This window comes from Dreissena polymorpha, chromosome 4 (genome assembly GCF_020536995.1).
Source record: "Dreissena polymorpha isolate Duluth1 chromosome 4, UMN_Dpol_1.0, whole genome shotgun sequence".
Classification (NCBI taxonomy): domain Eukaryota; kingdom Metazoa; phylum Mollusca; class Bivalvia; order Myida; family Dreissenidae; genus Dreissena; species Dreissena polymorpha.
The window spans coordinates 104,982,630-104,998,501 of NC_068358.1; the positions used below are offsets into that span (position 1 = coordinate 104,982,630).

Genomic DNA, 15,872 nt, shown 5'->3' on the forward strand with positions numbered 1-15,872 from the left:
CTTGACCCACATTAATCGGGTCAGAGTGTCTATTCAACGTATATCAGACCTTCTGTTGAAGGTCAACTGGGTTTTGTCCCAATCTCATATAACAGCTCAAGAATTCCTCTCTCTCAACGGTATCCTGAGCTCAGTAGCAGACTTTGTGCAGTTGGGACGTCTCTTCCTACGTCCTCTTCAGCACTATCTCTCAGCTTGTTGGAAATGGTCTCCAGGCAATCTATTAACACAGATTCCAATCCTTCCCTCCTTAAGGTCTCATCTTTAGTGGTGGCTAGACGAGGAGACTCTGTTGGCAGGAGTACTCCTTCTTCCTCCGCAACCGTCATTATATCTAATAACGGATGCGAGCAAGGAAGGGTGGGGTGCTCACCTGGAACCTCTCAGTCTGATAATTTCAGGGTTGTGGTCTCATCAGGAATCTCACCTACATATCAACAATCTAGAAATGCGAGCAGTATTTCTAGCTGTATCTCATTTCCAATCACATCTTCGAGACTCTTGTGTGATGGTGTCAACAGACAACACATCTGTGGTGGCTTACATCCAGGCACAGGGGGGAACACATTCTCAATCCCTGTATCTGGAAACCAGAAAATTACTTGTTCTTTGCAAAACACTCAACATTCATCTGCTGGCAAAATATATACCAGGTCGCCTCAACGCGCTGGCGGATGGTTTGTCTCGCAAACACCAGTTACTTCCATCGGAGTGGACACTTCATCAAGAAGTGACCAACCAGATCATTTTCAAGTTCGGTTATCCCCTGGTCCATCTATTTGCAACCAGACACAATCACAGACTTCCTCTGTATGTGAGTCCAGTTTACGATCCAGCAGCGTGGGCAATCGACGCGCTTTCGTTCGCGTGGGACCAACTGGACGCTTACGCCTATCCCCCACCCATTCTAATTCCCCAAATATTGGGGAAAATCAGGGTGAGCTCTTGCAGGATACTCCTGATTGCCCCTTGGTGGCCCAGAAGATCTTGGTTCAACGATCTTCTCAGTCTCCTGTACGATTATCCCAGGAATCTTCCTCACAGGTCAGATCTTCTGTCTCAAAGCGGCAGACTACCTGTGGACCCAAAAATGTTCCACTAACACGTCTGGCCGTTATCAGGCAATCTTTGCAGAAGAAATGTTTTTCTGTCAGGGCTTCAACCCTCGTTGCTTTGGCAAGGAGAAAATCCACCAGAGCAGTCTATGATGCTCGTTGGAAACTCTTCTCCAATTGGTGTTTTCGAGGGAAAATTAATCCCCTCAATCCCTCTGCTAGACGAATAGCGGATTTTCTCATTTATCTTTTTGATGATAAGAAACTTTCTCTTAGTTCCATCAAAGGATACAGATCTATGATTTCGCATACATTGGCTTTCACTAAGTCTTCACAAGTCTGTGCTGATCCAGCTATTTCAGAACTTGTTCGAGCTATGGAACTTAGTCGTCCTGTATCTCATACACTTGCTCCTAAATGGGATTTAGCTTGTGTGCTAGGTTCGCTTATCAAGGCTCCCTATGAACCTCTTGATCAGGCTTCATTACAATTCCTAACATGGAAAACCGTTTTCCTTCTTACTATGGCTTCAGCCAAACGGAGAAGTGAAATTCATGCTCTTTCTATCGAGGATAGTCATCTTCGTTTTGACTCTTCTGATGGATCCGTTACATTGTTATGTCAGTCAGGATTCCTTGCTAAAAATCAACTCCCCTCTATGGCTTCCAAACCCTTCAAAGTTCCAAGTCTATCTAGAACTTGTGGACATGAAGATGATGATAGACTCCTTTGCCCGGTCAGGGCTTTGAAGTTCTACCTTAAAAAGGTAAAGTCTATTCGAGGTTCTCGCAAGAAACTTTTCATTCCATTAAAAGGGGGGGGCGATGTGTCTGCGGCTTCTATTTCTCGTTGGATAGCCTCGACTATAAGGAAAGCTTATTCTTCTCTTTCATCGAGGGATTTACCCCTGTTTAAGATAAGACCGCATGAATTAAGAGCTCTTTCGGCTTCGTGGGCTTATAATAATCAGACCCCACTATCTGAAGTGCTTCAAGCTGCTTTCTGGAGGAATCCAACCACCTTCTCCTCTTTTATCTTCGTTCTCTTGAGTGCCAACAAGACAATTTGTATAAGTTGGGTCCTCTTGTAGTGGCTCAAACTGTAGTTTCTTCTATGGCGTAAGTACACTGGTGCCATCCGAGAATTAAGTACTATACTGTACTAACAAAGATTATAAGAGGACGTGATTCTACTATCTCTGGCTGTAAACCCTCTATATGGGTTCTGCTGTGATGGGAAAAAATATGCGAACCTTCCCGCCGCAGCTGCAAAATCAGCTAGAGATAACAGGTAACGTATTTATGATATTAAAACAAATTTTCTTAAAGTAAAATTCATTTTAATTATTAAATACTTACCTGTTATCGGTAAGTCCCACCTCCCACCCCGCTCATCGCCTTTTTATGTTTGCGTAAAGGAAAGATGAGTTGTGGTTCTTGATTTCCTGTTAGGTTGCATTGTACTATGTTTAACCTGATTTGGATTCTTATAGAGGTGGACGATTCCCAGCGCTTGAATATTTTCCTGATGAAATAACTCCCTTGGAAAGGGGTAAGCTAGAGATAACAGGTAAGTATTTAATAATTAAAATGAATTTTACTTTAAGAAAATTTGTTTTAACACTCTAGAAGTTGCAGTCATTGTCCAATCTTCATGAAACTTGGTAAGAACATTTGTCTAATGATACCTTGGCTGAATTTTAAAATGGTTTTAGTTTATTGAAACATAATGCCGCCAGAGGGCGGGGCATTTTCTTGATAAGGCTAAAGTAAAAATCTTGTTAACACTCTAAAAGTCACATTTTTAGTCAAAACTTCATGAAACTTGGTCTAAACATTTGTTCAAATGATATCTAGGCTGAGTTTGAAAATGGTTCAAGTCTGTTGAAAAACATGGCTGCCAGGAGGCAGGGCAATCTGATATGGCTAAAGTAAAACCTTGTTTACTCTTTTGTTGATATTTTGGCCATGTTTGAAAATGGTTTCAGAAACATCTCAAAAGTTGCTTAGAACAGTTCAGTTCCCTGAAGTCTCAGGTGAGCGACAGTTGGCCTCTGCCCCTCTTGTTTAGTAGATATGTCTTTAAGGCTGAAAATTATAGAAAGGGATAAAGTATTGTGCCTGATTAGCCTGTGTGGACTTTTGGGACGACACTTTATGCACATGCATTAATGCCCGGTTTTGTAAGAAAATGGTTAAAATGATTTGCTTCACCTTAAAGCATGAAGTTGATTCTCTTAAATTAAACCACAATATATGCGTAATTATTCAGTCCCTGTGACAATATGCTATTTGCATGACTGTATTTTAATATTTTGATTATGCTCCCCAAAAAATTTTTGGGGGGGAGCATATAGTCGCCGCTTTGTCTGTCTGTGCGTGTGTCTGTCCGTGCACAATTTTTGTCCGGGCTATTTCTCAGCATTAATTGACCGGAATTCAATTAAACTTAATGGGAAGCTTCACTACCAAGAGGAGATGTGCATATTATCAGCCGGTTCTGGTCGGATGATTTTTCACAGAGTTATGGCCCTTTGAAATTTTCCATTAACTGTACATTTAGTGCAATTCTTGTCTAGGCTATTTCTCAGCAACTAATGACTGGAATTCAATGAAACTTTATGGGAAGCTTCACTACCAAGAGGACATGTACATATTATCAGCCGGTTCTAGTCAGATGATTTTTCACAGAGTTATGGCCCTTTGAAATGTTTAAGTTGCTAAACCATCCATCATATTATTTTTTCCAAAGTTATGCCCCTCAAGACGTTTCCTTTTATCTGAATATATAGTGCAATATTGTGACCAAAAAAAACTTTGGGGAGCATCACCCGTCTCCGACGGTTTCTTGTTAACTTTGCATTTGAATTTGCATATTTGTTTCTTCCCTTGCAAAGGCCATTTTATCTGTCTTTATCCTTTGTCTTTATCCTTTGAGCCTTGCTCTGGACAAATTTGGCTAAATGCATTTGCGTAAAGTGTAATCCCAGATAAGCCTGTGCAATCCACACAGGCTTATCAGGGTTGACACTTTCTGTCTATACTGGATTTTTGTTTAGATGAGACTTCTATGAAACAAAAAAATCCTTAAATGTGGAGTGTAGTCCCTGATAAGCCTGTGCTGACTGTACAGGCTAATCTGGGAGGACACTTAACATACATGCATTTAGCCCAGTTTTCTTGGGGCTAAATGTTGTTTTATGAAATCCAGGACCTTTTACCAGTATAATGTTGATATTCTAGGAGAAGTGTCGGTTTGAGGAACCGCACATGTCATTCACCTATGACATGCATGGCTACAAATCTGTGGTGGGACCAGTCAAAGGGGTGTTCTCAAAGAAAACTGACACCACCAAGGCTCGCGAACATGCCCTGCTTGTTAACAACAGGCCTGCCTATGTCACAATACTTACATTAGGTAGGTACTGAATATGCTGTGTTTCTTAAGGTAAAATGGAAGGCAAAGGGTATTATACAAAACCTTGTGCCATTCATCTTCTTGATTGGCTGACAGGTTACCAAGACTGCATGTGTTAAAAAATGAATGACTTCTCTTTGATGAAAGTTGAGAGTGTCTTCCCTGATTAGCCCATGCAAACTGCACAGGCTTATCTGGGATGACAGTTTACGCACATGCATTTGACCCCCTTTTCAAAGAGAGAGTCTCAATGTGTATGTATTTCAATGACGCACGCAAAGAATGTAGTGAACATTGTAGACTGGTGTTTTCAGTGCGTGACTCTGTTGCCAGACTGCCAAACGGAGAAGGGACACGAGGTGACATCTGTGAGCTACTGAAGGACTCCCAGTTCCTCGCTCCTGGCATCACTGATGCACAGGTAGGCATAGAACTAAGGTGACGGATGTTATTCTTCATCATTGTTAATACTTTTTATTTTGTGTTAACTGTCAACCTCATTTGTGCCTAGTTCTGAAAAAAATGTTCTCTATCCTTGTGGGTTAAGTGATGTCCCAGATTAGCCTGTACAGTCCACAGGGATGACACTTTCCGGCTAGCCTGGGATTTTGCTTAGAAGAGACCTTCTTTAAACCAAAAGTTTCATAAAAACGGAAAATCAATTTTGTAACTCAAGACAATGAAGGGACAGAATTTGCAGAATTTTGTAAAAAATCAAAAGCCTTTTACAAATAGCTATTAAAAAAAACATCAGCCAAATGTAATATTTAGCTGTTTTTAAATGGACTATTAAATTTGTTGTTCATTAAAAAATAATTGGACTCAGTAATATGATATAAAATCAGTTATAACACTTGGACTCAGGTATATGATATAAAATCAGTAATAACACTTGGACTCAGTAATATGATATAAAATCAGTAATAACAATTGGACTCAGTAATATGATATAAAATCAGTAATAACACTTGGACTCAGTAATATGATATAAAATCAGTTATAACACTTGGACTCAGTAATATGATATAAAATCAGTAATAACAATTGGACTCAGTAATATGATATAAAATCAGTAATAACACATGGACTCAGTAATATGATATAAAATCAGTTATAACACATGGACTCAGCAATATGATATAAAATCAGTAATAACACATGGACTCAGTAATATGATATAAAATCAGTAATAACACATGGACTCAGTAATATGATATAAAATCAGTAATAATACATGGACTCAGTAATATGATATAAAATCAGTAATAACACATGGACTCAGTAATATGATATAAAATCAGTAATAACAATTGGACTCAGTAATATGATATAAAATCAGTAATTACACTTGGACTCAGTAATATGATATACAATCAGTAATAACACTTGGACTCAGTAATATGATATAAAATCAGTAATAACACATGGACTCAGTAATATGATATAAAAACAGTAATAACACATGGACTCAGTAATATGATATAAAATCAGTAATTACAATTGGACTCAGTAATATGATATAAAATCAGTTATAACACTTGGACTCAGGTATATGATATAAAATCAGTAATAACACATGGACTCAGTAATATGATATAAAATCAGTTATAACACATGGACTCAGTAATATGATATAAAATCAGTTATAACACTTGGACTCAGGTACCGGTAATATGATATAAAATCAGTAGTAACACATGGACTCAGGTATATGATATAAAATCAGTAATAACACATGGACTCAGTAATATGATATAAAATCAGTAATAACACATGGACTCAGGTATATGATATGAAATCAGTTACAACACTTGGACTCAGGTATATGATATAAAATCAGTAATAACACTTGGACTCAGTAATATGATATAAAATCAGTTATAACACATGGACTCAGTAATATGATATAAAATCAGTAATAACACTTGGACTCAGTAATATAATATAAAATCAGTTATAACACTTTAAGAATAGCCAATTACTTGCTACAATATTTATTCAATTGTATGATGTTTTGATTTTGTTAATGCATTTTGGAGTCTGCACAGGCTAATAAGGGACGACACTTTCCACTTTTATGATATTTTATGTTTGAAGGACTGCACAGGCTAATCTGGGACGACACTTTATACACATGAATTAAACCCCCTTTTCAAGGAGCAAGGCCCATTTTTTATAAAATATTTGCAACTTGAACCCTCTTATCCCAGAATTGTTATTATACCCCCATTTCCATTGGGGTCTCTTAGTGCGTTTTAAACGGAAAGCTTGTCCGGACCATAACTATGTTATTAATCGTTAGATTTTAAAATGGCTTGGTACATTTGTTTACCATCATGGGACGGTGTGTCATGCAAAAGAAGTACGTCAATATCTCCAAGGTCAAGGTCACACTTGGAGTTCAAAGGTCAAAATGCCCATGAATGAGCTTGTCCGGGCCATAACCTTGTCATTTATTGAGAGACTTTAAAATCATTTGGCATATTTGTTCTACATCATTGGACGGTGTGCCATGCAAAAGAATTACGTCGATATCTCCAAGGTCAAGTTCACACTTTGAGTTTAAAAGTAAAAAATGGCCATAAATGAGCTTGTCCGGGCTATAACTTTGTCGTTCATTGTGAGATTTTAAAATCATTTGGCACATTTGTTCACCATCATTGGACAGTGTGTCATGTGAAAGAATTACGTTGATATCTCCAAGGTTAAGGACACACTTGGAGTACAAAAGTCAAAAATGGCCATAAATGAGCTTGTCTGGGCCCTAACTAAGTCATTAATTGTGAGAGTTTAAAATTACTCTGTACATTAATTTTGTTCAAAGTCATTGGTCGGCGTGTCATGCTAAAAAATTCAAGAGTTCAAAGGTCAAAATGGCCATAAATGATAATGGCATGATAATTCTTAAAAATCGCCATAAATTAGTCTGTCTTGTTTTGTGAAGACAGCATGCAAAATATTCTGTGTCAATGCAGCATGTTGGGGTATGCGTCACGTCTGTGACTAAGCTCTAGTTACCTCAGTATGTAAAATACATAACAAATCATGCAAGTAATCTAAATGCAAAACAATACTTGAATAATTATGCAGGTTTTACTATATACCTGTAATAATATGAGTCAGATCGTGTGAAAATGGTACTTATGCAGCCAGCTTAGCATCAGCCCAGACAGCTTAGCTTTAGACCTGCCAGCTCGTTTACTCAGTCTGTACAGAAGCTTTACTGTCCGCTTTAATATGATGCAAGTTATTTTTGTCTCATTAGTGGACTTCTCATCAGAGTGAAAGGATGTTAAGGCATATCTGGGGTTGCACTGTTCATAGATGAACCACGTTATTGGAAAACTGGGCGTAATGCATGTGCATCAGGGACCACTCATACCACATTAATGCAATTTAAGCAAAGGAGGTTTCTCCTAAACAAAAAATTCAGTTTAGGCAGAAAGTGTTGTCCCTGATGAGCATTTGCAGACTGGAAGGCTAATCTGATGCATTACTTTAGGCATTAAGCCCAGTTTTTTCTATCTGAACACGGCTGGTATGTCCTAAGACCCGTTTATGCATGACATGACTCTTGTTGTATGTATTATCAGATCAATTTGATGGTTCTCTAGATCAACATGGTGGTTCTCTATAAAATCACTCAATGTTTAATGGTCTCATTAGCAGACAGTGTAGCTCCTGAACAGTGTGCGTGGATGGAGCTATGCTTGCCGCATATGGCATTAGACCTATTTTTGCATGACACTGCCCTTGTATCTATTCCCAGATCAATGTGGTGGTCAGTGGGGCGCTGGACAGGCTTCACTCGGAGAAGGACCCATGTGTGCGCTATGACGTGAACAGGAAGGTCTGGATCTATCTCCATAGAAACCGCACTGAGCAAGAGTTTGGTGAGTACACACTGGGCTGAGATTCCTTGAGTCTCATTGTGTCTTTTTGTTTAGCTACATAGTTGTTTGTTTAACTCATTCTGGAAAAACAGGGCTTTATGCATGTGCGTAAAGTGTATTCTCAGATTAGCCTGTGCAGTCAAAACAGCCTAATCAAGGATGCCAATTTCAGCTTTTATGGTATTTTTGTGTGTAATAGAAGTCTCTTCTTTGTAGTTAAGGCCGAAAGTGTCCTGATTAAGCTTTACACTCTTTACGCACATGCATTAAACACCAAGGCCGAAAGTGTCCTGATTAAGCTTTGCACTCTTTACACACATGCATTAAACACCATTTTACCAGAGCGAGGCTCATGTCTTCATTTAGTTATGATCCTGTTCATCTTACACTCAGTTCTATTTTTCTACACACAGCCCTATTTCTCTGCACTCAGTTCTATTTCTCTACTTTCAGGTTTATTTCTTTGAACTCAGTTCTATTTCTATACACTCAGTTCTATTTCTCATACACTCTTTCCTTTTTCTCTACACTAAGTCATATTTCTCTACTCTCAGTTCTATTTCTCTACACTCAGTCCTAGTTATTTACACTAAGTTCAATGTCTCTACACTCAGTTCTATTTCTTTAAACTCAGTTCTATTTCTATACACTCAGTCCTATTTCTTTAATCTCAGTTCTATTTCTCATACACTAAGTTTTATCATCATACACTCAGTGCTACATATTTATCTCTTACAGAACATCTCCATCAGGCACAGGCAGCTGCACAAAAGGCCAAGAAATCACTGGCAAAACCCAAGACTCCGAAATCATCAACTGTGAGCATTACTATATATTATATCATATTAAATTTGGATTAAGTATGTTGCCTTAACTGATCGGTTATGTTACTCTACATGTACTTGCATTTGAAAGAACATTTTTCTTATACAGTCATACAGAAACTTCTCTCAAAAGAATGAATGGTCCTGATATATAAACTAGTTGGCTTTTGTCTGCTTTACAACACAACAATTTCAGAATATAAAAAAGTATACATTTTATTTTGTTAGCCTATCAATAAAGTCTTTTTCAAGGTAAAGATTTTACCATTTACCTTGAAATGTGACTTTTAGAGTTGACCTTAAGAAATGTTTCAGTATGCAGGTTATTTGAAAGTCTTAGTTAGGCTTCTTGTTAACCTTTGAACTTGACATGAGACGTGTAGCATTGACCTTAAGATGTGACCTTGACCATTCCTGACTGTCTCACTCCGTCAAACAAAGCCTGTATTTCATACAGAGGTATTTAAAAATTCCATGTAAAATGGACAATTATATATATGCCCTTGACAAACGTTAAACAGTTGATTTGTTGCATTAAACATTTTACCTTAAATTTTGAACGTGACCTTGGACCTTGGACCCCTAGCAGGGTCCGTAACTGCATGATGTGACATTTCACAATAATAAATCCTTGTCAAAGTCATTAGTTAGACAAAAGATTGAGCTGCAGTAAAGGAATAAGTCAGACAAAAGATTGAGCTGCAGTGTATCTGGATTGGGTGTTGCATTGCAACAGCCTTTTTGCAAAAGGTAACTGCAAAACTTATTTTCTTCACTGACTACATATAATCAACCTCAGTTTGCTTAGTGTTTAAAACTTATCTCTCTATCTGCAAGACTTGTCTTATAACTGTTCTAAACTAAAATAAGAGAGAGCATACCAGTTCATTCTGATCAAGTTAATAGTTAATAGATAATGGTTTACAGTTATAATTTTCTTAGTTACTAGCAATTTATTAGGAATAAAGAGTGTTGTGCTACAGCCCAAGTTGCGTGACCTGCCGTCAAGTCAGTCGTCCAGCGTTGATGGCACCCCTAGCCTGGTAGGGGCGGGCGACGGTGTGGTGGAGGAGCTGGTCCCTGTGACCCCTGTAACCTTCCTGGCCACGCCCCCCACCCCTCCTGTGGTCACACGCAGCCCTGCGGTAGCCAAGACTGGCAAACAGGTTGGTTGGGCTCTAATAAGAATACTCCTCTAGGATATTAGTAAAAAAAAATAATATTTGTTTGATATGAGATTTTGGTTTTATTGGACTACATTAGTCCTTTAGGAAAACTGCTTTATAACATGATTTATTTCTTGTGATTTATAAATGAGAGTTATTTTGGAGAAACAGGGTTTAATGCATGTGCATTAAGTGTCATCCCAGATAAGTCTGTGCAGTCTGCTTAGGCTGATCAGGGACAACACTTTCGGCCTGAACTGGTTATTGGCTGAGAGTAGTCATCCTTTAAGAGAAAAATACAATAAAAGTGGAAAGTTTTGTCCCTGATTAGCTATGCAGACTTTGCAGTCAAAAGAAGGAGGACACAATGCATATGCATTGAGACCCATGTCCAGAGCAATGAACAATTTTTTTTTCATTTCCGAACTATTATTCCTAAATAAAAACCTTGTCCCAATCTGTTGTTCATTGTACCAATCTGTTGCTCATTGTCCCAATCTGTTGCTCACTGTCTTGCAGACCCCCGGGGGTAAGGCTCCTGGTATGACCCAGTCTCTGACGCCTGCCCAACTCCAGCTCTTACAGCAGGCTGCAGCCGCGCAGGCTGCACAGAAGGCACAGGCTGAGGCTGCCCAGATGGCGAAAGCACAGGCACATGCAGGGGCAAAGGGAAAAGGTAGTACTGATGAAATGGTGATACTGTGAATTTTAGAATGTGTTAGTTTTTACCAGTCTTTAATGAGTCAAGCAAAAAAATCCTTTCAAGCTTAAAGTGTTGCTGCACAGACTTATCTGGGACAACACTACAAGTGCATTAAGCCCAGTTTTCCTTGAGCTTAAGCTCGGCTCATATGTTTGATAAAGTGACAAGTGTGGAGCTCTCAATCAGCCTTTAGAGAAGAAATTGACTTTATATAATCAATAATCCCAAATTCAACATCAGACATTTTATTTTAAATTAAGAAAAATTAAGGGTAATCAACAATTTAACAGAAGTAAGCGACCAATTCTATTAGCATGTCTATGTTTATCTTGCCTATTTTCAATACCTTTCAGCCATACAATAATGTAACAAATGTGTTGATTATTGCTATTGTTTTCAGGTTCGCCATCTAAAGCAGACTTTGTTTCAAAGCTTCAAGGTCAGTTGAAGGTCATATCCCAGCCACTGGGGTCAACCTCGGTCTCCAAGGTTAACCTAGCCCCACCCAACATGACCTTGCAAGCACCTGCAGGCAGTCAGTCTGAAGGTCAAAGTTCAGCAAGTGTACAGGTGTTGGCCAGTGTTGCTGGGTCCCCTATCAGTGTTATCAGCCCTACACAAGCTGGAACCAATCCCTTGGTGGCGAGGCTTATGCAGCAGATGTCAGCTGGTGGGTATTAAGATGATTTTTATGTTAGAGATAATATGAGCCTCGTTCTGGCAAATCTTGAATTTAATGCATTTGTGAACATTTTTGTCACATACAAGGCTGTTCAGTATGCTTAGGCTAATTTGGGACAACACTTTCCACCTGGATTTTCTATAAGAAAAACTTTATATTAAAAATTGCATAAAATTGGAAAGGGTCATCTGTGAGTAGCCTGTGCAGATTTCACTGGCTTATTATGGACGACACTTTACACAAATGCATTAAGCCCAGTTTTATCAAGAGAGGCTCATAAACTATTGTTCTCATGTCATGGTTGGCTTTAAGTATTGTTTTGCTTTCAGTATAAAAAGCTTTTATTTGTAAAACAAGTTTCAAAACAAACATTGTTCATGTAATAAAATAATGTATGGCTCTGGAATCAAACCAGTTTGTTTTGTGTATTTTCAAAACATTCTATCCTCAATCTCGGGCGCAATGCGTGAAGGGTAATCCTAGATTAGCCTGTGCAGTCCGCTTAGGCTCGTCAAGGAATTTTTCCTAGCGAAAATCCAGTTTAGACAGAAAGTGTCGTCTCTGATTAGCCTGTGTTGTCTGCACAGGCTAATCTGGAACTACACTTTACACACATGCTGTAAGCCCCGTTATCCCAGAGCGAGACTCATATACACTTCCCATGTTCTTGTAGGAGGTCAGATGGTGTCAGTGAGCAGCCTTCTGGCGGCCCAGAGGTCCCTGCAACAGGCCAGCCAGCCACGACCCACAGCCTTCAAAATACAAGGTCAGATGAGGACAAGGGGGCACTGCAGTGCTTGGGAAAAAATATAGCCACTCTTTCGGAAAACAGTGCCTTATGTTTGTGTGTTAAGTGTTGTATCAGATTAGCCTGTGCATTCTAGTGATACTGTCCACCCTGACTGGATTTTCGTTTAAAAAAAACTTCCTTTCATTGAAAAATTCCGTAAAAGCAGAACAATTTAGGCACATGCATTAAGCCCTGTTTTCCCAGAGCATTGCTCTTACTGTTGGACATTTGGCTTTACAAGTTTGAAGTGTGTATGCAAAACTGACTTTGTTCACTTGCTTTATCAGAATAGGCCTACAGCATATAACAAAGAAGTAAAAGATTAAATAAGCTTTGTTAACCATTTCCCTCTCAGATGCAAAGTGAAAATGGCTATGTGCAAACAGCATTAAACCAGAACAGCTTGCGATTAACTTTTATGCTTTATGCTGTTTGCTGCTCATCAGTATCAAAAGCTTGGAAATAAGGTCTTTAAAACTTGAATCTTTATTAATTTTAACTTTCTTCGGACAATAAATGCGTAAAAATATGTATCTAAGTGGTAAAGTGTTAAAATATGTGGTCAGATGGAGGACTGTGAAGCTTCCTTCTCAAAACTAAACATAGGGATTTGGCAGGTAAAGTTCTAAATACATCTTACAAAACTAACTTTGTACTTTTTTTTAGTCATTTTATATGCCCCTGAAGGAGGGCATATAGTGATCGACTGTCCGTCCATCTGTCTGTCCGTCACACTTTGAGTTTAGGTTTCGAAAAATGCTCATAACTTCTATGTCACTTCAGATAGCAACTTGATATTTGGCATGCATGTGTATCTCATGGAGCTGCACATTTTGAGTGGTGAAAGGTCAAGGACATTCTTCAAGGTCGAAGGTCAAAAAAACAAATTCAAGGGAAGAAATCAGCTTTAAAGGGAGATAATTATTTGTACCTGCCAAATGATAAAAAAATAAAAAATAAATCAAAGCGGCGCAATAGGGGGCATTGTGTTTCTGACAAACACATCTCTTGTTTAAATCTGTTTGCTTAAAATTGAATTTTTATGCCCCCGAAGGAGGGCATATAGTGTTCGGACAGTCCGTCCGTCCGTCTGTCTGCATTGAGGTTTCAAAAAATGCTCATAACTTCTATGTTGCTTCAGATAGCAACTTGATATTTGGCATGCATGTGCATCACATGAAGCTGCACATTTTGGGTGGTGAAAGGTCAATGTCATCCTTCAAGGTCAAAGGTCAAAAAAACAAATCCAAGAGAAGTAATAAGCTTCAAAGGGAGATAATCATCTGTACCTGCCAAATTATATTTTACAAAAATCAAATCGGCGCAGTAGTTGACATTGTGTTATTGACAAACACATCTCTTGTTTGTTTTATGAGAAGATTGATTTTTTTTACCTTTGGTAATACAAAAGAAGCGTTTGAACCAGGATAATGCTTTTGAGTCATCCTCACCATCTTTTCTATTTTTGTTATGATTGATTTGGCATACAGCATTCAAGATTTTTTTTATTTCAGATTTATACATTCACAAATTTGGATACACTCTCAATGTTTATCTGTTTTTAGGTGGAAATATCGTTCAAGGTGTTTCTGGAAAACCCCTGCAACTGTCAGGGAAACCCCTTGCACAAGCAAAAGGTCAGCTGGTACAGTTAGGGGCCAAAGGTCAGCAGACTCTTGGGCTGATCCAGACACCCCAGGGGACTATTAATCTCATCCCACAGTCTGGAGCATCTATTGTGACATTGCCTAAATCAGGTTTGTTGCCTAAACTAGCTTTGTTGCCTAAATCAGGTTTATTGCCTTAATCAGGTTTGTTGCCTTAATCAGGTTCATTGCTTTAATCCGGTTCATTGCCTTAATCAGAGTTGTTGCCTAGATTAGGTTTGTTGCTCTAATCGGGTTCATTACCTCAATCAGGTTCAGTATTTTTTTTTTGCTTTTATTTGTTACAGCCTGTGCCATTTAATTTGGATAAATTAGTGCAATAAGCTATGAAATTGGGAAAAATAGCGCAATTAACCATGAAATTGGGAAAAATTAAGCATTATAAATATGATTATAAGTAACAGAATTAATATTGTTTTTAATTGCATGTTATACCTTTTTAAGGTTGTACGCCATATTTTTCATAAATTGCTTGATAGATCCTGTTTTAGCCATAACGTAGTTATATATGAATGGATTTAAAAATAAATTAGTACAGTTGTAAACCATCATAAGGTGACTCATGTACCAGCCGTCTCCCAAACTCAGAAGTCAAGGTCACACAGGTCAAAAGTAAAATTTGGTCCTAACTGTTTAAACATTCCTGACTCATCCTTATTTTGATGTACAGTCGAAACTGACCTAACGGCCACCTGAATTTACCGGTCACCTGCAGACAACGGTCAGTCTGGAATCCCCCCGACGAAAAACACTATATTACACCTGAATTTAACGGCCACCTGTCCATAACGGCCAACGGCCACTATATTCAACTCCGAAATTCATATTTGAACTGAAATCAACAGTCACGCGTCAATCGTCTCGAGTCGCGAAAATTAAAAACACTGCACATCATTTGTCCGTCTATTTTGCGGTTAAAGCGTTTGATAGCGGTAATTGCCTTTGATATTATTAAAGCGGCCCGCTGCGAGTAAACAAATAATAAGGTGTTGAGAAGGTTTGTTTTCCCGGGATAATTGTGGGGGTTTCTTCAACAGAAAATATGTGAGAGTTTTTGATACATTTAAAGTAATAATCGCTAATTAAATGACCGCTAATTAGTACATTGTACTTACAATATTGAGTATCGATTTTAAAATAACATTTTCGGATCATTCTTTAAAAGAGCTTTCTAGCGTTCACAACACTTTTAAAAGCAATCGGAATAATAAATCACGGAATAACAATGAGTGGTGAACGTAAGTTCCTCACATTAGAGGAGCGAGTCAAGTGTTTGAAACTGTTTGAATCTGGAAAAACTTCGCGTGTAAAAGCAAGTGAGCTCTGTGTTGGGCATACGCAAGTGCAGAGTGTGCTTAAGCATAAGCGAGAAATTATGTAGGAGTATGAATCGAATGCAAATGTGAGTTTGAAGCGTTGTATTTTTATGAGGTTGTTGAATTAAAATGCTTTTTGTGTGATGTTTGCGTTCGAATAAATTTTAACAAACTTTTTGCGTCTTTTTCTTATTAGAACGGTACAATATCACGTTACTATCGGTTTATGAAAGCGAATCCGCTTTTTAGACTTGTACGGACGTGACGTCAACGGTTTGTGACAAGTTTTATTTATTGAATGATCAAGATGCATGAGTAAACAATTATACAAGCGTTGATAAAGTCATTGCTTAAGTTTA

At 38.3% G+C, this 15,872-nt stretch overlaps 1 protein-coding gene across 2 annotated transcripts in view; it reads left to right on the plus strand.

Moving 5' to 3' along the window:
* Positions 1 to 15,872, plus strand: part of LOC127879146 (nuclear factor related to kappa-B-binding protein-like) — an 82,431-nt gene that overhangs the window by 55,446 nt on the left and 11,113 nt on the right. For both annotated transcript variants that reach the window (XM_052425815.1, XM_052425814.1), the window contains exons 17-25: positions 4,298 to 4,472; positions 4,787 to 4,893; positions 8,242 to 8,365; positions 9,104 to 9,183; positions 10,173 to 10,355; positions 10,875 to 11,031; positions 11,459 to 11,728; positions 12,414 to 12,506; positions 14,096 to 14,287. In XM_052425815.1, the coding sequence (XP_052281775.1) occupies positions 4,298 to 4,472; positions 4,787 to 4,893; positions 8,242 to 8,365; positions 9,104 to 9,183; positions 10,173 to 10,355; positions 10,875 to 11,031; positions 11,459 to 11,728; positions 12,414 to 12,506; positions 14,096 to 14,287 (1,381 nt within the window). The remainder of the gene's footprint in view (positions 1 to 4,297; positions 4,473 to 4,786; positions 4,894 to 8,241; positions 8,366 to 9,103; positions 9,184 to 10,172; positions 10,356 to 10,874; positions 11,032 to 11,458; positions 11,729 to 12,413; positions 12,507 to 14,095; positions 14,288 to 15,872) is intronic.